Consider the following 24,593-nt stretch of genomic DNA (forward strand, 5'->3'; position numbering starts at 1 on the left):
AGGCAAAGCAACTATGAGAGTGGCCATATACCCTCTTTTCCTCATGAGTTGATGCAGTATCGATGGCCTGGCAGAAATGCCCAAAGGCTACAAGGAACTGAAACTGACTGCTGGGTTGTGGCACTTCTAGCATTTCTGTCTGCTTGGTCCCCTCTTGATGGCTTGACTTCTTGTCATCCTCAGTCAGGGACACTACTCACTCTCTGAGACTTGACTACAACATGGCAAGTAAACAGCACTGACTCAAAGAACCAGCAGTGAGCAATATCCTTGTGTTTCAAATATTATCACTGGGCAACAATTTCTTTCTAGAGAATGCCAAAGTATGCTGTACTCATGGGACAGTAGCACAACAGAAGGACAAGAAGCCAAAATAATGAGCTGTCTAACACAGAAGCATACCGAGGGGTATTACTGCATTACCCAATCTTAATTAAGAGGTCTTGGGAAACACAGAGAGTCTGTGGGAAGCTAGACTATGAGAACATTAGTGAAGGGTGCAGTGGAGAGGGGGCAAGAGGAGAGATTGCTGCTTGTCAACCCATTTTCTGAGAAGTAGAAATATAAGAGTGATCAGAGCCAGATTAATTGAGGGACTTCTGGAGAAAAATGTTTTATTCATTTGAAAAATATATATAATAGGGAGGGCTATACCACAATCTCTTATGTGGCAGCACTCCTTCTTCCTCTGTGCCAAAACTTTATATAAACATGAGTTTGATTCTGTGGCTCCCGAGGACGTGGACAGGTTGCTGGGGAGGTTACATGCAACTATATGTTTACTGGACCCGTGTCCTTCCTGGCTAGTGCTGGCTGCTCAGGATGTGACACGAGGCTGGCTCCAGGGGATTATAAATGCTTCTTTGGTGGAAGGGGTTTTCCCCGCCGCCTTGAAAGAGGCGGTGGTGAGACCTCTCCTTAAGAACTTTTCCCTGGACCCAGCTATTTTGGGTAATTACCGTCCAGTCTCCAACCTTCGCTTTGTGGCGAAGGTTGTAGAGAGTGTGGTTGCGTGGCAGCTTCCCCGGCACCTGGATGAAGCTGTCTATCTAGACCCGTTCCAGTCCGGCTTCCGACCCAGTTATAGCACGGAGACGGCTTTGGTCGCGTTGGTGGATGACCTCTGGAGGGCCAGGGATAGGGGTTGTTCCTCTGCCCTGGTCCTATTAGATCTCTCAGCGGCTTTTGATACCATCGACCATGGTATCCTGCTGCGCCGGTTGGAGGGATTGGGAGTGGGAGGCACCGTTTATCGGTGGTTCTCCTCCTATCTCTCTGACCGGTCGCAGACGGTGTTGACAGGGGGGCAGAGGTCGTCCGCGAGGCGCCTCACTTGTGGGGTGCCTCAGGGGTCGATCCTCTCGCCTACCCTGTTCAACATCTATATGAAGCCGCTGGGCGAGGTCATCAGTGGTTTCGGGGTGAGTTATCATCGCTGATGATACTCAGCTGTACTTTTCCACCCCGGACCACCCCAACGAAGCAGTCGAAGTGCTGTCCCGGTGCCTGGAAGCCGTACGGGTCTGGATGGAGAGAAACAGACTCAGGCTCAATCCCTCCAAGACGGAGTGGCTGTGGATGCCGGCACCCCGGTACAGTCAGCTGCAGCCGCAGCTGACTGTTGGGGGTGAGTTAGTGGCCCCAAAGGAGGTGGTTCGCAACTTGGGTGTCCTCCTGGATGGACGGCTGTCCTTTGATGAACATCTGGCGGCCGTCTCCAGGAGGGCTTTCTACCAAGTTCGCTTGGTTCGCCAGTTGCGTCCCTTCCTTGACCGGGATGCCTTATGCACAGTCACTCACGCTCTGGTCACGTCTCGGTTGGATTACTGCAATGCTCTCTACATGGGGCTGCCCTTGAGGTGCACCCAGAGGCTACTACGTTAGTCCCGTAGTAAAGGGAGCCGCTCGCGGCTCCCATGTAACATCACTGCTGCGTAGTTTGCACTGGCTTCCTGTGGTCTTTCGGGTGCGCTTCAAGATTTTAGTTACCACCTTCAAAGCGCTCCATGGCTTAGGACCCGGGTACTTACGAGACTGCCTGCTGTTACCCTATGCCTCCCACCGACCCGTACGCTCTCACAGAGAAGGTCTCCTCAGGGTGCCGTCCGCCAAACAGTGTCGGCTGGCGGCCCCCAGGAGTAGGGCCTTCTCTGTTGGAGCATCGACGCTCTGGAATGAACTTCCCCCTGGCCTACGTCAAGTGCCTGATCTTCGGACCTTCCGTCGTGAGCTAAAAACATATTTATTTATTCAAGCGGGACTGGCATAATGGTTTTAATAGTTTTAATCTTAAATTGGGGTTTTTACTGGGTTTTTTAAATTTTTTATAATTTTAAATTTAACCTTTTAATTATCAGCCTTTTGTAATTTGCTAGGTTTTAATTGTTGGTTTTAATTGTATATGTATTGTGTTTTATCTTTGGCTGTACACCGCCCTGAGTCCTTCGGGAGAAGGGCGGTATAAAAATTCAATAAATAATAATAATAATAAAAAAAACATAATACTTGGTTCATGTGAAGAATTAGGAATGTCTCTGCTTTATGAATTTGGAATGAGGTAGATCAAGAATCCCTTTTCTAAAAATGCCAGCTGCGCTTACAGCTGAAGATTTGGACTTGAACTGAGCAAAGAACGATCCTAACAGGGATTTTCCTACAGTGTAAATGTGCAAATTATATAATAATGATGATTAAATAATCATTATTCTATCATCTGAGTTTAAAAGATATACTGTCTTCCCAAAATGTCAGCATGTTTGTTTTATTGTAGATACAAAACCCACATTTTAATTATTTGTTACCCTTTGCCCTATTGACAATAGCATGTTTTTAACTGAAAATCAGCAGCAATCAGCAGCTAGAATATCAACATGAGCCTGGATTCAAGTTCCCATTAACTCATGAATATTATACTACCATGTTTTATGGGTAATGACATTTTTTGTTTGACTTGGTTTCCAGAATTATTCCCTAGAGAAAACAGGAAGGAAGTGGTTGAGCACAAGGTAAAGTATGCTGTAACTAGGTCTAATGAGCAATTGGAACTATTTTCCTACTTAAGCTGGATATTATGTTACTAGAAGCTCCAACCTTTTTTATTTATTTATTTATTTATTATTTGTATTTTTATACTGCCCTTCTCCGAAGACTCAGGGCGGTGTACAGCAAAAATAAAAAATAAATATCGAAAAAAGTTTAAAATACAATAACCATTAAAAATCTAAATTCAATAAGCTGAAAATTTAAATTTTTTTGAATAAAATTATTAATAAAATTATTCCCCTTAAAAAACCCATTAAAACATTCAATTAAAATTGTATCAGGCCAGCCCTGCTTGGTGAAAAAAGAAGGTTTTGAGCTCGCGCTTAAAGGTCCGAAGATCAGGGAGAAGTCATAGCCCAACGGGTAGTTCATTCCACAGAGCCGGAGCTCCCACAGAAAACGCTCTCCCCCTGGGGGTCGCCAGCCGACATTGTCTGGCTGACGGCACTCTGAGGAGGCCCTCTCTGTGGGAGTGCACAGGTCGATGGGAGGTTACCGACGGCAGTAGGCGGTCCCGTAAATATCCCGGTTTTCTTGTAACAACATTCACACAAAGAAATGGCAATTTTTGTTTGATGCAAAACTGTCAAGGATTATTTGCAATATATTTGTCTCTGTTTTGATTTCTCCTAAAGCATGCTTCCTATAAGACAAGAATTTCCTTTTCCTTTGTTCCTACCATGAGAACAGAAAACTCAGTTGCAGAATTTTGATCAACACATGTTACTTCCTTCATAATCTTTACTTGTTCTTTGGAACCATAAGTATCTATCTCTTAGGCCTGCTATAACCGAGCTGAAGAACTCCAGAAAATCACTAGATGATAGTAAAGAGATATAAAATCATGGAAATTAATGTTTTAGAACTAATTGCATGAACATCTGTCCACATCTGCTCCCCAAATACAGTTGCAATTCTGTTTGAGAAAACATCAGATGTAAACAAAAAACTTAACAAACATACTTTCCTCCTTAAGTCTCTTTGTAACTTAACAGGAAGATTCTTGGTTTTGGAGTCATATATGGGTTCCATTCCACTACTTTTAGTAGTCACTAGCTAAACTGTCTGCATTTAGAATAGGACTGTGAAGATTGAACTGCTTTGTTTCTTTTAAACCTTATTGCTATTCAACCTGCCAATGAACTGGGGGCGGGGAGGGAAGGGTGGAATGGAGTGCTGAGAATTTGTGCATAGACCGTGGCAGCCTGGAAACCATCAAGGTCACCACTTCAGGTGCTTGAGACAGAGGTGGGCTGTTCCCATAACAAAAGGATATCTCGTAATTGGACATTGTGATCATCCATGCATAGGGAGAAAGGGAAGCTATTGTTTACCTAGGCAAACCAGAGTTGGTTTTGAGTCTTCAGTACCAAAATGGTGTATCCAATAAAGTTTTACTTTTGGGAATTCAAAGCTCCAGAGAGTGTTTACTTATTTTGGGTTCATTAGTCAGACAGTTGATAAGGACATTTTATCACTCCAGTTAGTTCACATATCAAATTTATCCAAAAAGAAGATAAATCACTAATGAGGCCACACTTGGAATACTATATTCTGTTCCGGTTTCCATGATACAAAAAAGATGGTAACATCCTAGAAGAGATCTTACCATCCTTTTTGCAGAGAAGAGCAACAAGGATGGTAAGGGGTCTGGACACTAAACCATATGATGAACAGTTGAGGGAGCTAGATGTAGGAGATGACCAGGCTGAGCCCGAGAAAGGGATCAAATGCGTCATGAGTCCCTTCGCGTCCATAAGAGATCTAAGTCCAGCCCACCTTGAATTCCTTTGACTATTATCTAACACCAATTTGCTTTGACAGTTAGTAGTTCAGATTCTTGTAGAGATCTTAAGCTTGCAATAAATCTTTATACCTATTTGAATTTTCTGGATTTTCTGATTTCCGTGATGCTTGACACTAGATATGTCTAGCCTAATAAAGAGAAGGATTAGGAGTGATGTGATAACTGTCTTCCAATACCTGATAGTCACAGAGAAAAGGGAGTCAACTTATTCTCCAAAGCACCTGAGGATAGGATAAGAAACAATGGGTGGAAGCTTGTTAAAAAGAGATCCAATTTGGAACTAAGGAAAATTTTCTGATAGGAAGAACAATTAATCAATGGAACAGCTTACTACCAGAGTTGTGGGTGTTCCATCACTGGAGGTTTTCAGAAAGAGATTAGACAGCCATTTGGCTGAAACTACCTTGGGCAGGATTAGAGTGGATTAGAAGACTAGACTGCCACCTACAGCAGAAATAAATCCTGTCCCCTCTACCAACAAACATGTCTTTGTGAGGCATATTTGCTTAGCAATGTATTTGTAACTACCAGGATCAACAACAACAACAACAAAAAAAGAACAGGAGCAAGACAAAGAGGATATCTATATTAGTTGAATTAATTACTACTAATTACAGTAATGACAAAAATTGTGGAAACCTTTTGGGAAAAGTGTATTTTTGACGTTTGATGGCTAATAACACCAACTTTTTTTTGAAGTTTCAAAATAATCATATTCCACTGCTGGAATGGCCTGGGAATAGCCCAGACCTTAACCCAATTGAAAATCTATGGAGCTGACTAAAGAAACTTGTTAGTCAAAAGCAACCCAGCAATAAAACCCAGTTAATAGAAGCAATCATTCAATCTTGGTTTCACGTTATAACAGCTGCAGAACTAAAAGACATGGTTCATTCCATGGGAAGATGTTGTAAGGCTGTAATTCATGCTAAATGTTACTGACTGACATGATAATTTTTGTATATCTCGTTTTTTCTACGTGTTTCACTTTTCTTCTTTATAATGTAACTGCTATTCTAATAGCAAATCCTTCATAAAAGTTATTGCAGTACATTCTTGATTAAATTATTTTTCCATTGATATATAATTTTATGGTGCTACTTCCAAAAAAAGTGGTGTTATTAGCTAGTTTTAGAAAATACACTTTTCCCAAAAGGTTTCTACAATTTGGCCACTATTGTACATTAATTAAGCCATTGTGTGTCCCTGTGGCACTCTATGGCAGTGAAAGTTGGATTTTGAAGAAGCAGGACAGAAAGAGCATTATTGCCTTTGAACTTTGTGTTGGAGAAGATTCTGGAGAATGCTGTAAATAGTCATAAAAACAAACCAATGAATCATTAAACAAATCAACTTTGAGTTCTCACTTTAAGTATCATACTTTGGACACACGAAGATCTGATTCTGAAAATGGCTTTAATGTTGGAAAAGTAGAAGGAAAGAGAAGCAGAGGACCATCAACAGGATAATGGTTTGATTCAGTTACAGTGGTGATGAGGGCACCATTGGAAGACTAGAAAGACAAGGTTACAACAAAGAATAACAGGGTTGAAAGGGACATTGGAAGTCTTCTAGTCCAGCGTCCTGCTCATGAAGAACACAGACAATTTATAAACTTGATTGCCCATTTGGATATACCAATTATTCCCTCTCTCATATAGAAACAACTCTTATCCACAGAAATTTATATAGACACAAACATTTTCTTCCAATAGAAACAGCAAATGAAAAAATAGTAACATTTATAAAAGCCAGAAATGAGACAGCATAAGACAGCAAGTGACGCCTCTGCAAAGAAGCTGAAGAAACAGTGGATTACCTAGTTAACTGCTTCAAGTAGATAACACATATTTTTCACAAACAATATCATGACAAAGAGCAACAATGGTGCATTGGAAGATCTGAAAGAAATACCATGAGCCTACAAGCAAGAACTGTTGGGATCATAAAATAGAGAAAATCATAGAAAATGAAGAAGCTAAAATGCTCTGGGACTTTAAAATTCAAAGAGGCATTTGTCACATAACATGCCAGACTTAACAATTGCAGATAAAAAAGTAAAAAAAAAGTCTGGATAGTGGATGTGGCAATACCTGGAGACAGCAGAATAGTAGAGAAAGAACTGGAGAAGATAACAAATTACAAAGATTTGCAAATAGAAATAGAACAACTGTGGCAAAAATAAAGCAAAGGTAGTACCAATAGTAATAGGAGTTTTGGCCGAAATCACAAAACAACTGGAGCACCACTCGAAGACCATCAGCACTGACAAATTCACCATCAGTTTGTTGCAAAAGGCAGTTTTACTCAGAACAGATTACATCCGGTGATGATAACTTTAACACATCCACATCTGCCTATCCCAAGGGAAGGAATGAATAAGTGGATAAAAATGCCAAATCCAGTTAGAACATCTGGCTGACAATTGCAATGAACTACAATAATAATACCACCACCATGGATGAGTTAAGGGAAATGAAGTATAATAAATGGGGAGGGGCATAATTAAAAATGTATTTCTATCCACCCTTTATTAGTTAAAGACATTATTTTGGAACCTAAAGGTAAGACATATAATATATATATATTTGGTTATAGGACAATTATTAAAAGTATTTAAAACTCTTAAAACTTGACCATTCCTCTAAAAAGATCACCAGGCCTTAATGGCTTGAATTTTTCACTTAAAACAGTAAAGTCCTTCTTTTTAAACTACTTGTGACTATCACAAATGAAAATTTACCTTTTCTCCTTTTGGTCCACGAGTCCCAGGGACACCTCGTAAGCCTTCGGATCCAGAGCTACCCTGTATGCAAAAGGTTTATGATGATTTTATATACTAGATTCAATAACAAGCCTGCCAAAAGTGTGGCAGAGAGCTTTTAAACATATTTCTCTTGACAAAGAAGCTAAATCGGAATTTTGTATTAGAACTTGTTCTCAGAATCCAGTTAGGAAGGATTCTGAAGGCTTACTAAGGACTGAAGGAATTCCTAAACATTTTCATAGGTTTCACTGTGTTTACAGTTGAGGAAAGCTCTTTGCTGATTGTATCCCATTCCATATAAATATTAGAAAAACAGCTTTTAATAAATCCATTGAATTTCAGCTCCAGAGGCTTAATGAAGACCATTTTCTTGGTTCCCAATTTTGCTACCAACTACAGAAAACATCATTGAAAATAATAACCTTACCTTTGGTCCAGCGATACCATCAGAGCCAGGACTTCCCTACAAGAGAAAGAAGACACAGTGAAATGAATTTTCATGTACTTAAACTTGCTCCTTCAGGCCCATAAAATCTTTAAACATGTACCTCATCTCCCCATTCTCCTTTTTCTCCTTTGGCTCCCACTTCTCCAGGCAGACCCTAAATGATACGAAAAAGTGAATATTTTTACCATGAGCTTTTGAGTATTCATGCAGCAGCTGTGAATCACATAGTGATCTAAAATTAAATGGATAGAGATGTCAGAGCAATGTTACCATATTATTGCCCTTCAAAATCAAAATCAATTAGCTTGCCTTTCATAGACAAATGACATAAAGATTGTTTGCCAGTTTAAAAACAACTCTGACTTTCTCTGATCCCATGACATCAACTGCATTGAGTAGCTGAGATGATTCCGTTTTGTCTTGGCTATAGTATAGCTGCAACAAAACCAACATTTTAATTTGTAATATTCTGAAATATGGTAACCCTTACAGCTGGTTGGCAGTCATTTTCCCATCAGAAAAATGGGATCAAAATCAGAATCTTATCCCCAAATGCTGGTTCCTGAGCTTTGGTTCCCCTAAAAGGGGAAACAAAATTATTTCCTTGAGCGGAAATAATGGCTTAGAAGCTTCAAAGTCTTCATTTTTTTAATACAAATGCAACATGAACTGGGGTGTATGGAATAGCAATTTTACTCATTTATGACATGGGATAAAACACTTTTACTCTTCACTCCAAAACATCCTGCAGCTTGGTGGGAGCAGTAAATTTATTTTGCTCCTTATCAGTATACTAAAATTGGGTGATGATCACATGACAATTCAAAAGTTTCTAATGGTTTGGGGACCAAAAGAAGTGGAAATGTAGAAGAGGCCAAAGTGTCTAAAAATCATTATTATTTCATACACCACTTCTATGACGAAGGAATATTACTTAGGTTATTCTTGCTTAGATTACTGTTGCAACTGGCAACTCAATAAGTGCTGCAATTGCAAAGCAAAACATCACATGACTGACAGAAACCTCTGCTTTGGTTGTTAAGCAAATCACTGAAGTCATTAAGTGACCATGACTCAGGGGTGAAATCCAGCAGGTTCTGAAGAACTGGTAGCGAAAATTTTGAGTAGTTCTAAGAATCGGCAAATACCACCTCTAGTCACCCCCAGAGTGGGGTGGGAATGGAGATTTTGCAATATCCTTCCCCTGGAGTGGGGTGGGAATGGAAATTTTGCAGTATCCTTCCCCTGCCACACCCAAGCCATGCCCACCAAGCCACACCACGCCCACAGAACCAGTAGTAAAAAAAATTTGATTGTACCACTGCCATGACTTGCAATTTCACACCTGCACTCTCCATTAATTGTGCTTGTTGAAAACAGTTGTGAAGCGTGAGAATTATGATCATGTGACTGTGGGACAATACAACTGTTGTCAATGCATACATGTTGAAAAGCACCCAAATAGCAATCATGGCACCATGGGACACTATGTTGATCCTAAATATAAGGTTTGGTGGCAAAGCTATTTTTTCCAATTCAATTTCAAACAATTGCTAAATGAAGCAGTCAATAAACGAGGAGTACCTGTACAGTCCTTTATAAAGAACATTTGTCCTCTCCATCTAGGCTGCACGGAATGCATGTGCAAGAGTATAGATGTGTAAAATCCAGGAAAAATCCAAGAGAAGCTGCAGTATCTAGTCAGTATAATGTTTTGTGTCTGATCGACTAACCGGTGTTCCTAATCTGGCAAATTACCAACAGCCAATTTTGAAACCGGAAAGCTCAAGTGAGGTTAGGGTTAGGGTTAGTCTCTACCTGGTAAAGTGAGGGAGGGGTGAAAAATCAATGATACCAGCCAGTCTCTTCCTCTGCCAGCTTATCTTCTGGCTGTTTACCATCTTCTAATGCAGTGCTTTTTCCCCTTAGTTCCCCTTTTCATTAACCAAAACTGCTTATCAGAAAGTCCTTTTACCACTTATCAGAAATTCCTTATTTAAATGTCCCTGCGATCATTTGGGGCATTTGGGGCATTTACTTAGAACAGGAGAGTTTAGGGAAACACAGCTCTAATGGATCCACTAGCAAGTTATGGGGAACCTTCACTCAATCCTGCTATTCATTTGCCTGAATAAATACCCAATTCTGCTGACTTCCTTTATCAAACAGAATGCAAACAAACAAAAATCGAACCGGCCAAATTAATTGACTTAGAGTAATATCTAGCCCAGTATCATAAATTTGCTTCTCAGTAGCATATAAAATATAAACACACATTTATCATGAAATGCACCACTCCTTAGCATCAGTAACAAGTAACATTGGGGAAATTGTTATAGCATACATAAATTTGAAAGATTGACCCAGTGCTTAAAGCTGGCTGAGCAGAAAGAGTGTGAATGTGCTGGCTAGTGCCTCTTTTCTCCTAACCTAGTGGTGTTATGTTGGGGGAGGGAGCAATGACTATGATCCATATTCGGCTGTCCCTGTCTGAGATGTGAGAAAGGGAAGTGGAGAGAAACAGGGCATATGATCAGGGACTCTCCTCCGGACAGCTAACAGCAGTGATAAAAGGGGAAGACCAAGCAATGCTGTAAATTCACAATTACAACTATACCTTATCGCCAGGACGTCCATTTTTTCCTTGTGGGCCTGGACCTCCTTTGGGCCCAGGCTCTCCCTTGAAGTAAAGAACACAAGGACACATATAAGTTTAGGAAGGAAAACAGGAATCCCATTCCAACATCCTAAATGACATGACATACAAGAGGGGGTTTGTCTTTGATCCTCCTCTCCCTGGTGGAAGTGAGAATCACTTGTAGTCAAAATAGAGAAATCTAGAGTTTTATCATCGTGATAGGACCACGAATGCCAGCCTAAATGAGAAACATAAAAGCAGAATTTCCAATTCTTTCAAACACAGACCATTTTTATATTTAAGAATCCTGTCATGCATGTGTGTGTGTGTGTGTGTGTGTGTGTGTGTACCGTGTGTGTGTACCGTATGTATGTATGTATGTATGTATGTATGTATGTATGTATGTATGTATTACGTATGTATATATAATTGTAAATAATATATATGTTGAACATTAAAACATTGAAAAACAGTGTTGCTAAGATCAATATCTTAAACTAGCATTACTTATTGAGATTTAGAACACTGCTGATTTGGCTTCCCCTCACTTCAACTTACTACTATAATAACCTACTACAACTGCTTCCTTGGACTGTTTGGATTTGTATGTGTGCAAATGTTTTGTAAAATGAATATAATGCCATATTTAACTATTTTACAAGTATTAATACTAGTAAACTACTAGTTACTAAATACTAGATAAATTTATATGCTGACTTCACAAAAAGTATAGTATCCAAGTCATAATGAGAATACAATGAATTATAGCTAACCTTTATCCCTTGGGGTCCATAAGAACCAGTATCCCCTTTTTGTCCAGGAGGTCCTTGTAAGCCCTAGAATCAAGCAGTTATCAATTAACTAATGACAATGTGTTACATGTTTCAGTATATTGCAATAATCTCCATCAGGCTGGGCTGAATTTCTCCATACTGTTTTCCACCTATTTCTATTCTGCATGTTTTCTTTCATCTTTCAGATTCTGCACTTTGTAACTACCTATATTTACAGATTTGCTTCCACCACTGCACCCTGAGATTGCTTGTTAGCAACCAGAATGGATAGATGTGTAATCTCTTGCACCAACATACATCAAACCCAGGAGATCCTTTGCATCCTGGTAGTCCATGATATCCTTGTTCACCCTGTGAAGAAAAAAAAAATTAGATGACTATTATGACTCATTGGGAATTTTTTTTTATCATTAGAAGATAGCAATAGCACTTAGATTTACACAGTATAATAATATAGGAAATACTAATGCTCTGATGGTCATTTCGAAAAAACCTTTCTTAATGAGCACCTAGAAGCCAAGAGGAACATATGTGGCAAATTTCAAGTTTGTAGGCTTTATGGTTCTGGAGATTTTGTGATGATGCATGAGTGGTATTTCGCTTTTATATATATAGATACCACTTCACAGCGCTTTACAGCCCGCTCTAAGCAGTTTAGAGAGTCAGCATATTGCCCCCAACCATCTGGGTCCTCATTTTATCAACCTCGGAAGGTTGGTAGGCTGATTCAACTTTAAGCCGCTCAGAATCGAATTCCTAGAGTGAGCAATGAGTTAGCCTGCAGTATTGCATTCTAACCACTTTCTTCATTCACTTCCTTAAAGCAATACTTTATTCAATTTCAACCCTTTAATGCAGCTTTTTTTTAAGGCATAAGGAGGGAAACTACCTTCTGCGTGCAAATATCAACCATACCTTCTTGCCATCAGCGCCATCTATGCCATGCTTGCCCTTCTCTCCCTGTAACAGAAAAAAAGTTAGGTATATAATACATAATTCAAAAAGATAATGCCGTCATCCCCCAAACAAAACCTGAAGACCCACCTTGCCTCCTTTTGCACCTCTTGAGCCCTGTAGATGAAAGAAGATGATTTAGAATGATGTACAAGTGCTTAGTGGAGCTATATGGAAAAGGGCAGGGGAAGTGGATGTTTTTGGTCCTCTTTTTAGAGCTTACTATGTAATTTAAAATGTTATATGATCTTCTAGATAATCACTGGGCACAGATGTTATATCAGCAAATACATTGGCTGCATCATGCCCTAATACAATATCCTAAGAAAAAACTGTATGTCCTTTTGAACTGAACAGAATAAATTTTTTTCATTTAAAAAAGCATATACTTTATACAATTTAGTAAAATATCCTAAATCTTATTTGAACCATTCCCTGTCCTTGCTCTGATTGTCTAACTTTCTAGTGGTCACAAAATTACTGTCCTCATGATAGTAGGATAAATAATCATAATCATAATAGCCTTTGGAGCAATACCCAAAGGGTTGCCTAGATACATGGAATTTTTGAACTCATCAATCCTGAATATTCTGATTTTGCAAAAAACCACCTTACTCGGAGCTGCCTATATACTCAGACCTTACCTTAACAGCTCTTAGGTCCTTGGTTGAACTGAACTGACTGTTACATTTTTACCATGGCAGCGCCCAATGCCATGGAGCGCCATACCAGCGCTCCATGGCATTGGGCCGGGTTACTTACGGGACCGCCTACTGCTATCGAATATCTCTCACCGACCCGTGCGCTCTCACAGAGAGGGTCTCCTCAGGGTGCCGTCAGCGCGGCAATGTCGTCTGGCGATGCCCAGGGGAAGGGCCTTCTCTGTGGGGGCCCCCACCCTCTGGAATGAACTACCCCCCGGACTTCGTCAGCTTTCGGACCTCCGGACCTTCCGCCGCGGGCTTAAAACATATTTATTTAATTGTGCAGGACTGAGCTAGATTTTAAATTACTGGTTTTAAATTGGGTTTTATTCGATTTTTAATTCTAAATTAACGGGCTTTTTAGAATAAGTTTTTTAACTGTTTTTTATATTGTATTTATGTGTTTTTAAATGCCTGTACACCGCCCTGAGTCCTTCGGGAGATAGGGCGGTATATAAATTTGATCAATAAATAAATAAATAAATACCAGTCCCAGACTATGAGTCGAACTAAAGATTAAATCAATAACAACAATAATAACAACAGCAACAAAAATAAATTGAAAATTAACACTACTACTACTACTACTACTACTACTACTACTAGAGAAACAGCTAGAAAAAAAGAACAAAATATCATGATTTTCAAATTGAAGTTGAGTGACTATGGAGGAAGAAATCAATGGTTGCACTAACAGTAATAGGAGCCCTTGGAGCAATACCCAAAGGACTGCCTAGATACATTGAAAATTTGAACTTAGACCTGAATATTCTGACTTTGCAAAAAACCACCTTACTCAAAACTGCCTATATACTCAGATGCTACCTTAACAGCTCTTAGGTCCTTGGTTAGGACTTGAACTGTTAGGTTTTTACAAGTCCCAGACTGTGAATTGAACTGACAATTAATCATAATAATAGTTTTAAAATAATTTTTATATATTTTATTTATTTTTTATTTATTATTAAATTTCTATACCGCACCATCTCCCGAAGGACTCAGGACGGTTTACAGCCATATTAAAATACACGATAAATACAAAGTAATAAATAACAATATTAAAAACAATTAAAACCAAATAGTTAATGGCCCAATCACTAAAAACGGTCAAAAACCAATTTAAAACCATTTAAAATTTCATTTAAAATATATTTTAGGCTAGTCCCGCTCGATGAAATAGTAAGGTCTTCAGTTCACGCTTGAAGGCCCGGAGGTCGGGAAGTTGTCATAACCCCGGAGGTAGCTCGTTCCATAAAAGCTGGTGCTGCCACAGAGAAGGCCCTCCCCCTGGGGGCCGCCAACCTACATTGTTTGGTTGACGGCACCCTGAGGAGGCCTGCTCTGTGGGAGTGCACAGGTTGTTGGGAGGCAAACGGTGGCAGAAGGCGGTCTCGTAAATATCCCGGTCCTAAGCAATGGAGCGCTTTAAAGGTGGTAACCAACACCTAGAAGTGCACCCGGAAGGCCACCGGCAGCCAGTGCAGCCCGCGCAGGATAGGTGTTATATGGGAGCAACGCGGTGCTCCCTCTATCACCCGCGCGGCCGCATTCTGGACTAGCTGGAGCCTCCTGGTGCTCTTCAAGGGGAGCCCCATCTAGAGACCTTTGCAATAGTCCAGGCGGGAAGTGACGAGGGCATGAGTGACCGTGCATAGGGAGTCCCGGTCAAGGAAGGGGCGCAACTGGCGAATCAGGTGAACCTGATAGAATGCTCCCCTGGCGACGGCCGTCAGATGTTCCTCGAAGGACAGCCGATCGTCCAGGAGAATGCCTAAGTTGCGCACTCCTTCCTTGGGGGTCAGTACTTCCCCCAACAGTCAGCGATGGTGTGAGCTGACTGTACCGGGACGCCGGAACCCAAAGCCACTCAGTCTTGGAAGGGTTGAGCTGCAGCCTGTTCCTCCCCATACAGACCAACAATATTTTAACATATTGTTTTAATATATTGTTTTTATCTTTAATGAATGGTGTCCAGAATCACTTGTTTGTGAGATGGGTGGCCATATAAATTTGATAAACAAATAAATAAATGTTCAAAATAGAATCCAAGATTTGTTTCTTTGCCCAACAGTTCTAGTGGGAATCTCAGATCCAAACAATTCCAAGTAGAACCAAATTAATTTAAAATTTTTATATCCTTTTCTCCTTCTGGAAAATATTTTTATTTATTTATTTATTTTGTCACAACAGTATATATAAGCATAAGCATGAAAGTAACTATATAATATATAAACATATATATATAAGCATAAGTATGTAATAACTATATTGATTGGATATAATGAAAGAAAACAATAGGACAGGAACGGTAGGCAAGTTTTTGCTCTTATGCACGCCCCTTACAGACCTCTTAGGAATGGGGTGAGGTCAATAGTAGACAGTTTTTGGTTAAAGCTTTGGGGATTTTAAGAAGAGACCACAGAGTCAGGTAGTGTGTTCCAAGCATTAACAATTCTGTTACAGAAGTCATATTTTCCGCAATCAAGATTGAAGCGGTTAACATTAAGTTTAAATCTGTTGTTTGCTCTTGTATTGTTGTGATTGAAGCTGAAGTAGTCTTTAACAGGAAGGATATTGCAATAGATGATTCTATGAGTTAAACACAATAGACACTTTAGAAGCAATTTTAACGTATTTGCATTTCAAACTGATTGTAGGACGTTTATTTTATTTGAGCCAAAGAAATGAGATCTCAGGAAGAAGGCAGGCTTTAATTAAATATTACAGAAAATTTCCTGAAGTGCTACACAGCAGGCAGACTGATAGGCAACTATTAGAGTGCTACAGTAAATTCCCTAAAGGGAATTAGCAGCAGGGGGGGGGGCACTAAATAATTTGTTGAGCTATTTGCAGTTATAAACCAGATTCATGCTATATATTAAATCCGAATGCTGTTGATTTGTTTTTGGTTTGATGTGTAAACCCACTCAATTGTGATTTATTTATGTGGTTTAAAATGATATGAAACAAGATAAGATCCTGAGAGTATAGAGACTTTGCAGTTTCAATCACAAGAAAGCTTCTCTTCCCCATCCCCTATTTGGTTTATAGCATACATCTAGATCAAGGCTAATTCTTTTGATATTTTGACTGGCCCTAAAAATGGCATACTCTAACATTGAGTTTTGGAATCGCCCCCCCACCCCCAATAATTCAACACATATTCATTTGCTTTTGTAGTTAATCAACACAACTCACCTTGTCCCCTCGACCACCCTTGTCTCCCTAAAAATGAGAAGCAGGGGGAAAAGTCAGATACATTATAAATAAAATTATGAGAGAAAAAATCAAAAAAAGCAATACATGAAATTATACTTGCCTTCATCCCTTGGTAGCCAATAGGTCCTGGGTCACCCTGCTTTCCCTAGGTAAAGAATAACATTCAAACAATAAATCCCATTGCATTCAGATCTGCTTCTTGTTTAGGAAATTCTCTCAAGATTATAGGGAAAAGAATTTCATCCAGAATTTTGTGTTAATTGGGATTTTGACAATTTCTTACAATACAAAAGCATTAAGATTGATGTACAGTTGGATTAAGACATACAAGTAGAACAGACTCATGGCTAGATCCAACCTTGTTTCTTTAATAATGTGATTTTAGATGTATCTATTCAGAAGTAATCTCTTTTGAATTCACACTAGTTCAGGGCTTCCAGAATTTCAGATTAAAGCTTTTCTACGTTATCAAAAACACTTCACTGACAAATGTATTAGTGCCTATCAGATGTGATCTATTGACTTACATAAGGATCTTTTTGAAGAGTACAGAAGATTGACGATTACAGTTCTTTGTGAAAATTACAGAAGCGTCCCCTAGTTTTATTATATTATAGTAGTGCATTAAAATCTACCAAAACTGGAGATAATACTGATGATTTGAGAAAGAATCATGAGATACTTCAACAGAACGATGGGTGAAATCAGGCTGAATCTCACCCCTCCTGTAACTTCATTGGTAATTTACAATTTCAGGAAGATGCTGACATACAGATGGTGTGTCTGCAAAATTGATTAACTTTATCTCACAAGTCTTCATATATGGAAAATGTTCCTTGGTAGGAATGCAGCCCTCCAACTAAAAGAAAATACTCTATATTTATTCAGAATATACATTAAAATAATTCAGTATTACATAAGATTCAGCTTCACTTTGAGTATCTTCCATCCAAGGTCAAATGTATTTTCTACTTACGGGATCTCCAGCTTCTCCCTTTTCTCCTGGCAAGCCAGGTCTCCCTCTTTCTCCCTGAAACAAAATATCAGTAAGCATGAGATTATTTTCCAATTTTTATTTAACTTTACATTTCAGGTAAAGTTTAGCTTTTAAAAATCGTCAAAGAAAAGGGGTCATGTTATGAATGCTCTTTCCATTGTCCAAAGGACAATTTCAAGGCTGCCCTTTAATATTGGGCAAATGCCAACTATTGCAATACACATAACATTAATTTTTAACCCATCTTTTCACTTTTCACAATTGTTTTGGAAGCAGCAACAGTAAATTGTTACAAAAGTCTAACAAACTCTACAAAATGTGAAAGTACTGTTTTCCCCCAAAAGACTATTCTATACCTATAAGTTAGCAGGTACATAAAAAACAAAGAAAGTAGTAATGGGAACTGAGGAGCCTTTAAAGAAAGGACTCCTTCAATCTGGAATTGAAAGGTTTGTATGGCTGTGTCTATGGGCAGAGAAGAATGAAAGCGAGTACTGTATAGCTGCTGAGGTCTCCGTCAATAGGAGGATGGACAGGAAAAGGCTTGGAATGAAGTATTATTATTGACAGAAGTGCACACTGTAGAAGGCATCAAGTAAGTCATTTCATGGAGAGAAGAAATGGCTGGCTTCAGTTCTTTTCAGATTACAATCTAACCAAATATGTCAAAGTGAAAGAAATAAGCTTTTCAGTCAAAGGTCTATTCTTAAATGCAAGGACATTTGCCCATAAGGCAACTCTTAGATGAAATTTTGAATGAACGTATTGGTTTAGTTCAGATAACAGAGATCTATATGATCACATGACTGCCCCCTCAGTTGAGGACTCAAATGGGCAGAGTTTAACTGTACATTAGCCAGATTATATCAGGCTGGTTCATACATTCAGAATTAAATCCTAAATGGCAACAATTATTGTTCTTGATCTGAGTTTGATCATCAGCAGAACAACAATTCAAAGGGCTGCTCACATGAAACTATAGTAGGATGGCTGTGAGCAGCTTGCAAGTGTCTGATCTTCTTGCCCCCATTAATCATCTCCTTCCACTTGCCCCCATTAATCATCTCCATACTTGGCAGTCAATCTAAATGTAGCCTTACAGAACTGATACCATGAAGAAAACACCCACCTCTTCTCCTGGGTCCCCGATGTGCCCTGGAGGTCCTCGAGGAGGCTAAGAAACAACAATCAAAAATTGGGATTAGAGCACAGGAATGTAAAAAGCCAGTTTTTATATAGTGCTGAGCTATCAGGATAATAACACTCACCTGGCATTCATAGGAACAGCACTGTTAACAGAATAAAAAGACATCATTAAAAGAGTTACCAAGTTTACACTTTTAAAGAATGAGTACATTTCTCTTTTGTTCTAACTTAAAAGCATTCCTTCATCCTTTCATTTGTAACAAGCTAGCAAAATTGAGAAGTTTTCCACACAATGCTGATGAGTTCTAGCAAGAACTGAGACTGTCACATGACATAATGCAATTGTTTGGAGCTTCTAGATTAGTTTCCTGTCCATCTGAACAGTCATCAACAAAAAACCAACAAAGTTATGTTGCTTGGATATGCCTAAATGTGTTAAGTTAAAAAATTATAAGAAAAATGTTGTATGGACTTATTTCAGGGGACGAACACAAAAAACAGTATAATAATTGTCTGTTTTGCTATTTGCTCTAGATTTTTCTCTTCAGAAATTATCTATGTTGATGTCAATATGCAAACTTCCAGCATGGGAAGAAAAGAGGAAAGATACCCTCAAGAAGTTCAGCTATATTTCCATTATTCTCTGCGTTAGGATGAAAACATTTGATCGCTTGTGACAAAAGGGAATGCAACAGACTGGGCCAAGAGCCAATGTTAATGAAACCCTTTAGAACAAAATGCAAACTAGAGGACTATCATTCATCCCCCTGGCTTCAGCTCCAAGACAGCATACTTTTGAGTTACTGAACACATGTTGGAGCCTCCATTTTGTGACAAGTATACTGCTGTAGAAGGTTGAAGCTGGGTCAGGTTGACAAATGGTCAAAGAAATGTTTTTAGTAGAAAACTCTTTGGCCTGAATCTTGTGGCCTAATGGCCTTCATGCTTAATGCCTACATTTACTCAGAAACCCCACCCACCCAAAAAAACCTAGATATAAATATAAATACTGACTTGCTGATAATTCCAGTTTTTATAAAATAAGTTTTTAAAAACTATTTAAATTCTCAAATATTTACATTTTTGCAGAGCTTACATTAGTCCTAAATTTTAAATAGGAGACTAAGATTTCGAATCCTCCTTTGTGATCTGAGCAGAGGGCTGTAAATTTGGTGGAAGATATGGTTCTTCCTTCTATTCCTTGGGACAAAAACATTTTGCTGTTTCCTTCTTACTAAATCATAGGCAATAGGAGTGAATCTTGGCATTTAGATTAACATTGGCATGATTAGCTCAAGGTTTACTAGGAAAGAAATAGTGACAAGAAATTAGAAAATTTACAAGATAAAAATGATTCTTGAATGAACAAAAGAGCACTGAAAAAGCTTACCACATGCTCCACATTATTTTTCTGAAAGAAAGAATAAGGAAGAAAATGATCAGAAATAATAAGATAGCATATCTAATGCATGATACGTTTATCCAACAGGAAAATACCTCTAAATTTAAAATTATTGCTGTAGAAAAGCAAATTAGACAGAAGAAAACTCATCTACTTGAGTCTCTATTACTGTATTTTTATATCTTCTTTTCAAGTAGATCTAATAAATAGGAAAAAAAACAAGACTTACAATCATTTCAATGATGGTGTCAATTGTTCTAGGAATATCACTTTGTGGTACAGTTGCTGTGAAATTGCGACGATAGTCATGATCTGTAGCAATCACATTTAATCTGGATTCCTAGGATAAAATAAACCAAATCAAAACTATATTTTCACTCTGATGTCAGCTTGTAAATTTAGCAGTGAGCTTGATCTAATTGCTGCATAGACCATTGGTATTCTAATCGTCACATGAAGATCCAAATCCAAAGCTCAAACTGCCCACGGAGTTGCTGATCCAGTTCTACAGAGGAATTATTGAGTCTGTCATCTGCACCTCTATAACTGTATGGTTTGGTTCTGCAACCCAACAAGATTGACATAGATTTCAGGGGATAATTAGAACTGCAGAAAAAACAATTCTACCAACCTGCCTTCCATTGAAGACCTGTATACTACACGAATCAAAAAGAGGGCTATGAAAATATTTACAGAGCCTCACATCCTGGACATAAACTGTTTCAACACCAGAACAACTAGACACAAGAAGAGTTTCTTTCCAAATGCCAACACTCTGCTAAACAAATAATTGCCTCAACACTGTCAAACTATTTACTAAATCTGCACTATTAATCTTCTCATTGTTCCCATCACCCATCTCCTTCCATTTATGACTGTATGATTGTAACTTTGTTGCTTGTATTCTTACAATTTGTATTGATATTGTTTCCTGACTGCTTATTTGTACCCTATGACTATCATTAAGTATTGTACCTTAGAATTCTTTTCTTTTATGTACACTGAGAGCATATGCATCAAGACAAATTCCTTGTGTGTCCAATCACACTTGGGCAATAAATATAATTCCACTCATCTGTGTTGATGTAGGTTTAGATATAGTTATATATGTAATATGCCAGGAAATGTACTGACCTCCTCCTGCAGGGGAGGAGAGGCACTTGGATAGTTAACTTTAGATCCTAACATATGTGCACTCACTGTAAAGAAGATTTTTTTACACACACATATGCCTTTGCATGTTTTCTGCAATTTTCTATACTTACTGCCTCTTTCTGCCAAATGAAGCACATGTCAGTTGACAGAATGCATGGAAAAAATTTCTTAATGGTTGACCCACAGCTATCAACTATTTTTTTTTGTGAAGATTTGCTACTCACTAAACTAGCTGAGCAATAAGAATTGCCAATGATTCTTTTTAAAGATTACACAAAGTTTTATTCATTTTAGCACATGTACCTTATCTGACCTGGCATAATTAGGCATATGATATATTGCACCTTTAAAATCAGCAAATTTGACTCAGCTTAAATCAGAACCAATATAGTTTTAGGAAATGCTGCACAAAGAGGACAGCATCTCTGATTATTACAATCAAGGGTTAGAGCAGAGGGTGCCACCTCTGTGGCTGGCCACAGTATGCAAAATCATAGGAACAAGCACATCCACTGAGCATGAGCTGTCTCTGGAATGATCTCTATTTATTGACAGTAATTGCTAGAATATCATCCATGTGTGCACATTTCATACCAGATGGTCTGGAGATACAGCAACAGCAAACACTTTGATCCCCTGGTGCTTTGCTTCATTGGCAGCATCTTCCAGTCCCCCACAGGGCTCTTTGTAACCTTCTAAGGGATGTCCATCTGTCACCACAATAAGATACTTATTTTCCCTATGATGAGATCCGCTGAAAAAATTAAAACCAGTCAATGAAAAACAAACCACATTACATAAGCATGTACTCTCATCACATCACAATCCTAAATGGTTGCTGTGGAGTTTTACCTTTTCTGCTAGTGTATTACACTGCCCTGAGTTGAGAGACAAAGACAGACACAGAAACATAGAGTCAGAGAAACCATAAGGGGTTTCTTTTCTTTTTTTTCATAAGGGGCGTGCATAAGCGCACAAACGTGCCTACCGTTCCTGTCCTATTGTTTTTCTTTTCTTCTTCCTATATATATATATGCTTATACCTCCTAATATTTACTCATATGTATGTTTATATACTATATAATCTTTTTGTATGATACTTACATATATTGTTGTGACAAAATAAATAAATAAATAAATAAACTGTGGTAAAATAATGATGATGGTGATGATGATGATAATAATGGGCATGGCTTAAGATGAGAACCATCAAGAAAGAAATGGCTTAATACTCGCTGCTCAAGAACAAGCACTACAAACTAATGCCATGAAAGCAAAGATACAAAAATCCACCGACAATCCAAACTGCCGACTTTGCAACAATAAAGTCAAAACTGTTTCACATTTAATATGGGAATGCAGCAAAATCGCACAAACTGATTACAAAGCTAGACACGACCGAGTTGCTAAATTAATCCACTGATCATTATGTAAAAAATATGACTTGCCTGTATCCAAAAAGTCATGGGAACATAAAGTGGAAAAAGTTATAGAAAATGAAAAGGTGAAGGTCTTGTGGGACTTTAGAATACAGACGGATTATCACTTGGGACACAACACACCAGATATCACAGTTGTGGAAAACCGAAACCTACAATTTATTGACATCGCGGTACCAGGAGATGCCAGAGTCAAAGAAAAAGAACTGGAAAAAATCTTGAAAAATCGCGACCTGGCCATCAAAACTACACGGCTATGGATGAAACATGTAACAAGAAAGAAAGAAATGGAACAGTGATACCCATTGTCATCGGGGCATTTGGTATCATGTCCAAGAATTTTATAAGATACATCAACAAATTGCAGCTTCCTGCAATAACACCAGCAGAAGTGCAAAAAACTGTGCTACTTGGAACATCATACATCTTAAGAAGGTACATGGTTGATCCCTAGGATGCTGGCAGAAACCCGTATCAACCATTAGCACCAGTCAATGCTATTTGTGATGTATTTTTGAATGTTCAGTTGACTGAGTTTCATTTTTAATGAATAAAGTAAATAATAATAATAACAACAACAACAACAATAATAATACACCATGATAATATCTGCTGATATATCAGTAAAGTCTTAAGAAAAGGCTAAAAGGGCTTCTCCTTATAAATCAGAAAACTAGTACAGGTAGTTGGGGGATGGTAGCCATGACAGGTATCAATGGAGACAAAGAAAGGACTATCTGGGAAAGGCAAGGTTCAAATCCATGGATTGAAGTGGATCCTTAACTGTGCTATAACTTTGTTTGCCCTGGAGAACAAAACCTTCAGAAGTCATGTGATGCTCAGTACAGAGGTAGAAGTCTCAATTAAACATTTAAAGTAATTTTGAAAGACACAGTAGAGTTCATATTTAAAAGTCTATCTGAATGCTATCTTAATCTAATTTTGCAGCATGAGGAAAGATATACTACTGTGTTTCCCCCAAAATAAGATCTGGTCTGATATATTTTGGGCTCCAAAATAAGCACTAGGGCTTATTTTCAGGGAAATGCAATTTCAGGGTGATCAGCATGGCTGGGCATCCCAACCTCAGTGCACGCATAAGTGGTAGCAAGCACGTGGGGACCACCAGTATCGGGCTGCGCAGACTGTGCAGCGCAGGTGAATTGATTCTCTATCCAAGCAGCAGCTGGAGGCAGAGGCACAGGGAGAGGAGCCAGGTGACTGGAATGCACTGCACAGGCTGCAGGAATGCCAAGAGTCAGTGGGCCGGAGCGGGTGGCCAGCTGCGGAAGGCTCACCTTCACACAGTGGTACTGGCAGATGGAGATGAGCTTCCCACGGCTGCCCACCTGCTCTGGCCCACCGACTCATGGCTTTCCTTGGCACGCCCTGATCACCTGCCTTTCCCTCATGCCTCTGCCTCTTTCTGCTGCCAGTGCCACCATGTGAAGATGAGCCTCCTGCAGCTGCCTGCCACTCCTGCCTACTGACTCTCCACTTTTCTGTGGTCCATGCAGCGCATCCAGATCATGTGTTTCTCCCCCACCTCTGCCTCCACCTGCTGCTTGGACAGGTAATGAACTCATCTATGCTGCATGGGCTGCAGCTACTGCCAGATACCATCGGCCCATGCACACTCACTGTCTCCTGTGCTGGCCACGCCCACCCATTCACTAGGGCTTATTTTGGGGTACAGCTCATATTAGATGCATGCTTAGAAATCAGGCCAGGGCTTATTTTCAGGATAGGTCTTATTTTCGGGGAAACACGTTAGTACTCAATTGCAAAAGTACATGCAGACACTTAGTATTGATATAGTTCTTCATTCATTGTAATTTCAGTTACTACTATTTTGTAGTACTATTAGAGATATGTCTAGTTCCATAGTCACCTAATAAATGAGTCATTTCTTTCCAGTCTTAAAATTAATAGAGATATTTTAAGTATCTGGGGGTTTTCTCCTCCAATTTCCATGTATAGACTAACACACACACATACTTATAACTGTAACAGTTTTATTCGCTCCTGATACTTCTACAACTTTCAGAAAATAATAACTTTTTGTTAAATTATGCACAATT

The 24,593-nt window shown here is 39.0% G+C and overlaps 1 protein-coding gene across 1 annotated transcript in view; it reads right to left on the bottom strand.

Moving 5' to 3' along the window:
- COL6A1 (collagen type VI alpha 1 chain) overlaps positions 1 to 24,593 on the bottom strand; it is a 68,512-nt gene that overhangs the window by 38,208 nt on the left and 5,711 nt on the right. The window contains exons 4-19 of the mRNA XM_058184921.1: positions 21,668 to 21,827; positions 20,148 to 20,258; positions 19,907 to 19,927; positions 18,639 to 18,659; positions 18,500 to 18,544; positions 17,350 to 17,403; positions 16,474 to 16,518; positions 16,353 to 16,379; positions 12,541 to 12,567; positions 12,412 to 12,456; positions 11,794 to 11,847; positions 11,476 to 11,538; positions 10,682 to 10,744; positions 8,165 to 8,218; positions 8,044 to 8,079; positions 7,593 to 7,655 (exon numbers count right to left, since the gene is read on the bottom strand). Coding sequence (XP_058040904.1) covers positions 7,593 to 7,655; positions 8,044 to 8,079; positions 8,165 to 8,218; positions 10,682 to 10,744; positions 11,476 to 11,538; positions 11,794 to 11,847; positions 12,412 to 12,456; positions 12,541 to 12,567; positions 16,353 to 16,379; positions 16,474 to 16,518; positions 17,350 to 17,403; positions 18,500 to 18,544; positions 18,639 to 18,659; positions 19,907 to 19,927; positions 20,148 to 20,258; positions 21,668 to 21,827 — 889 coding nt within the window. The remainder of the gene's footprint in view (positions 1 to 7,592; positions 7,656 to 8,043; positions 8,080 to 8,164; positions 8,219 to 10,681; positions 10,745 to 11,475; positions 11,539 to 11,793; positions 11,848 to 12,411; positions 12,457 to 12,540; positions 12,568 to 16,352; positions 16,380 to 16,473; positions 16,519 to 17,349; positions 17,404 to 18,499; positions 18,545 to 18,638; positions 18,660 to 19,906; positions 19,928 to 20,147; positions 20,259 to 21,667; positions 21,828 to 24,593) is intronic.

This window comes from Ahaetulla prasina, chromosome 1, assembly GCF_028640845.1.
Source record: "Ahaetulla prasina isolate Xishuangbanna chromosome 1, ASM2864084v1, whole genome shotgun sequence".
Classification (NCBI taxonomy): Eukaryota; Metazoa; Chordata; class Lepidosauria; order Squamata; family Colubridae; genus Ahaetulla; species Ahaetulla prasina.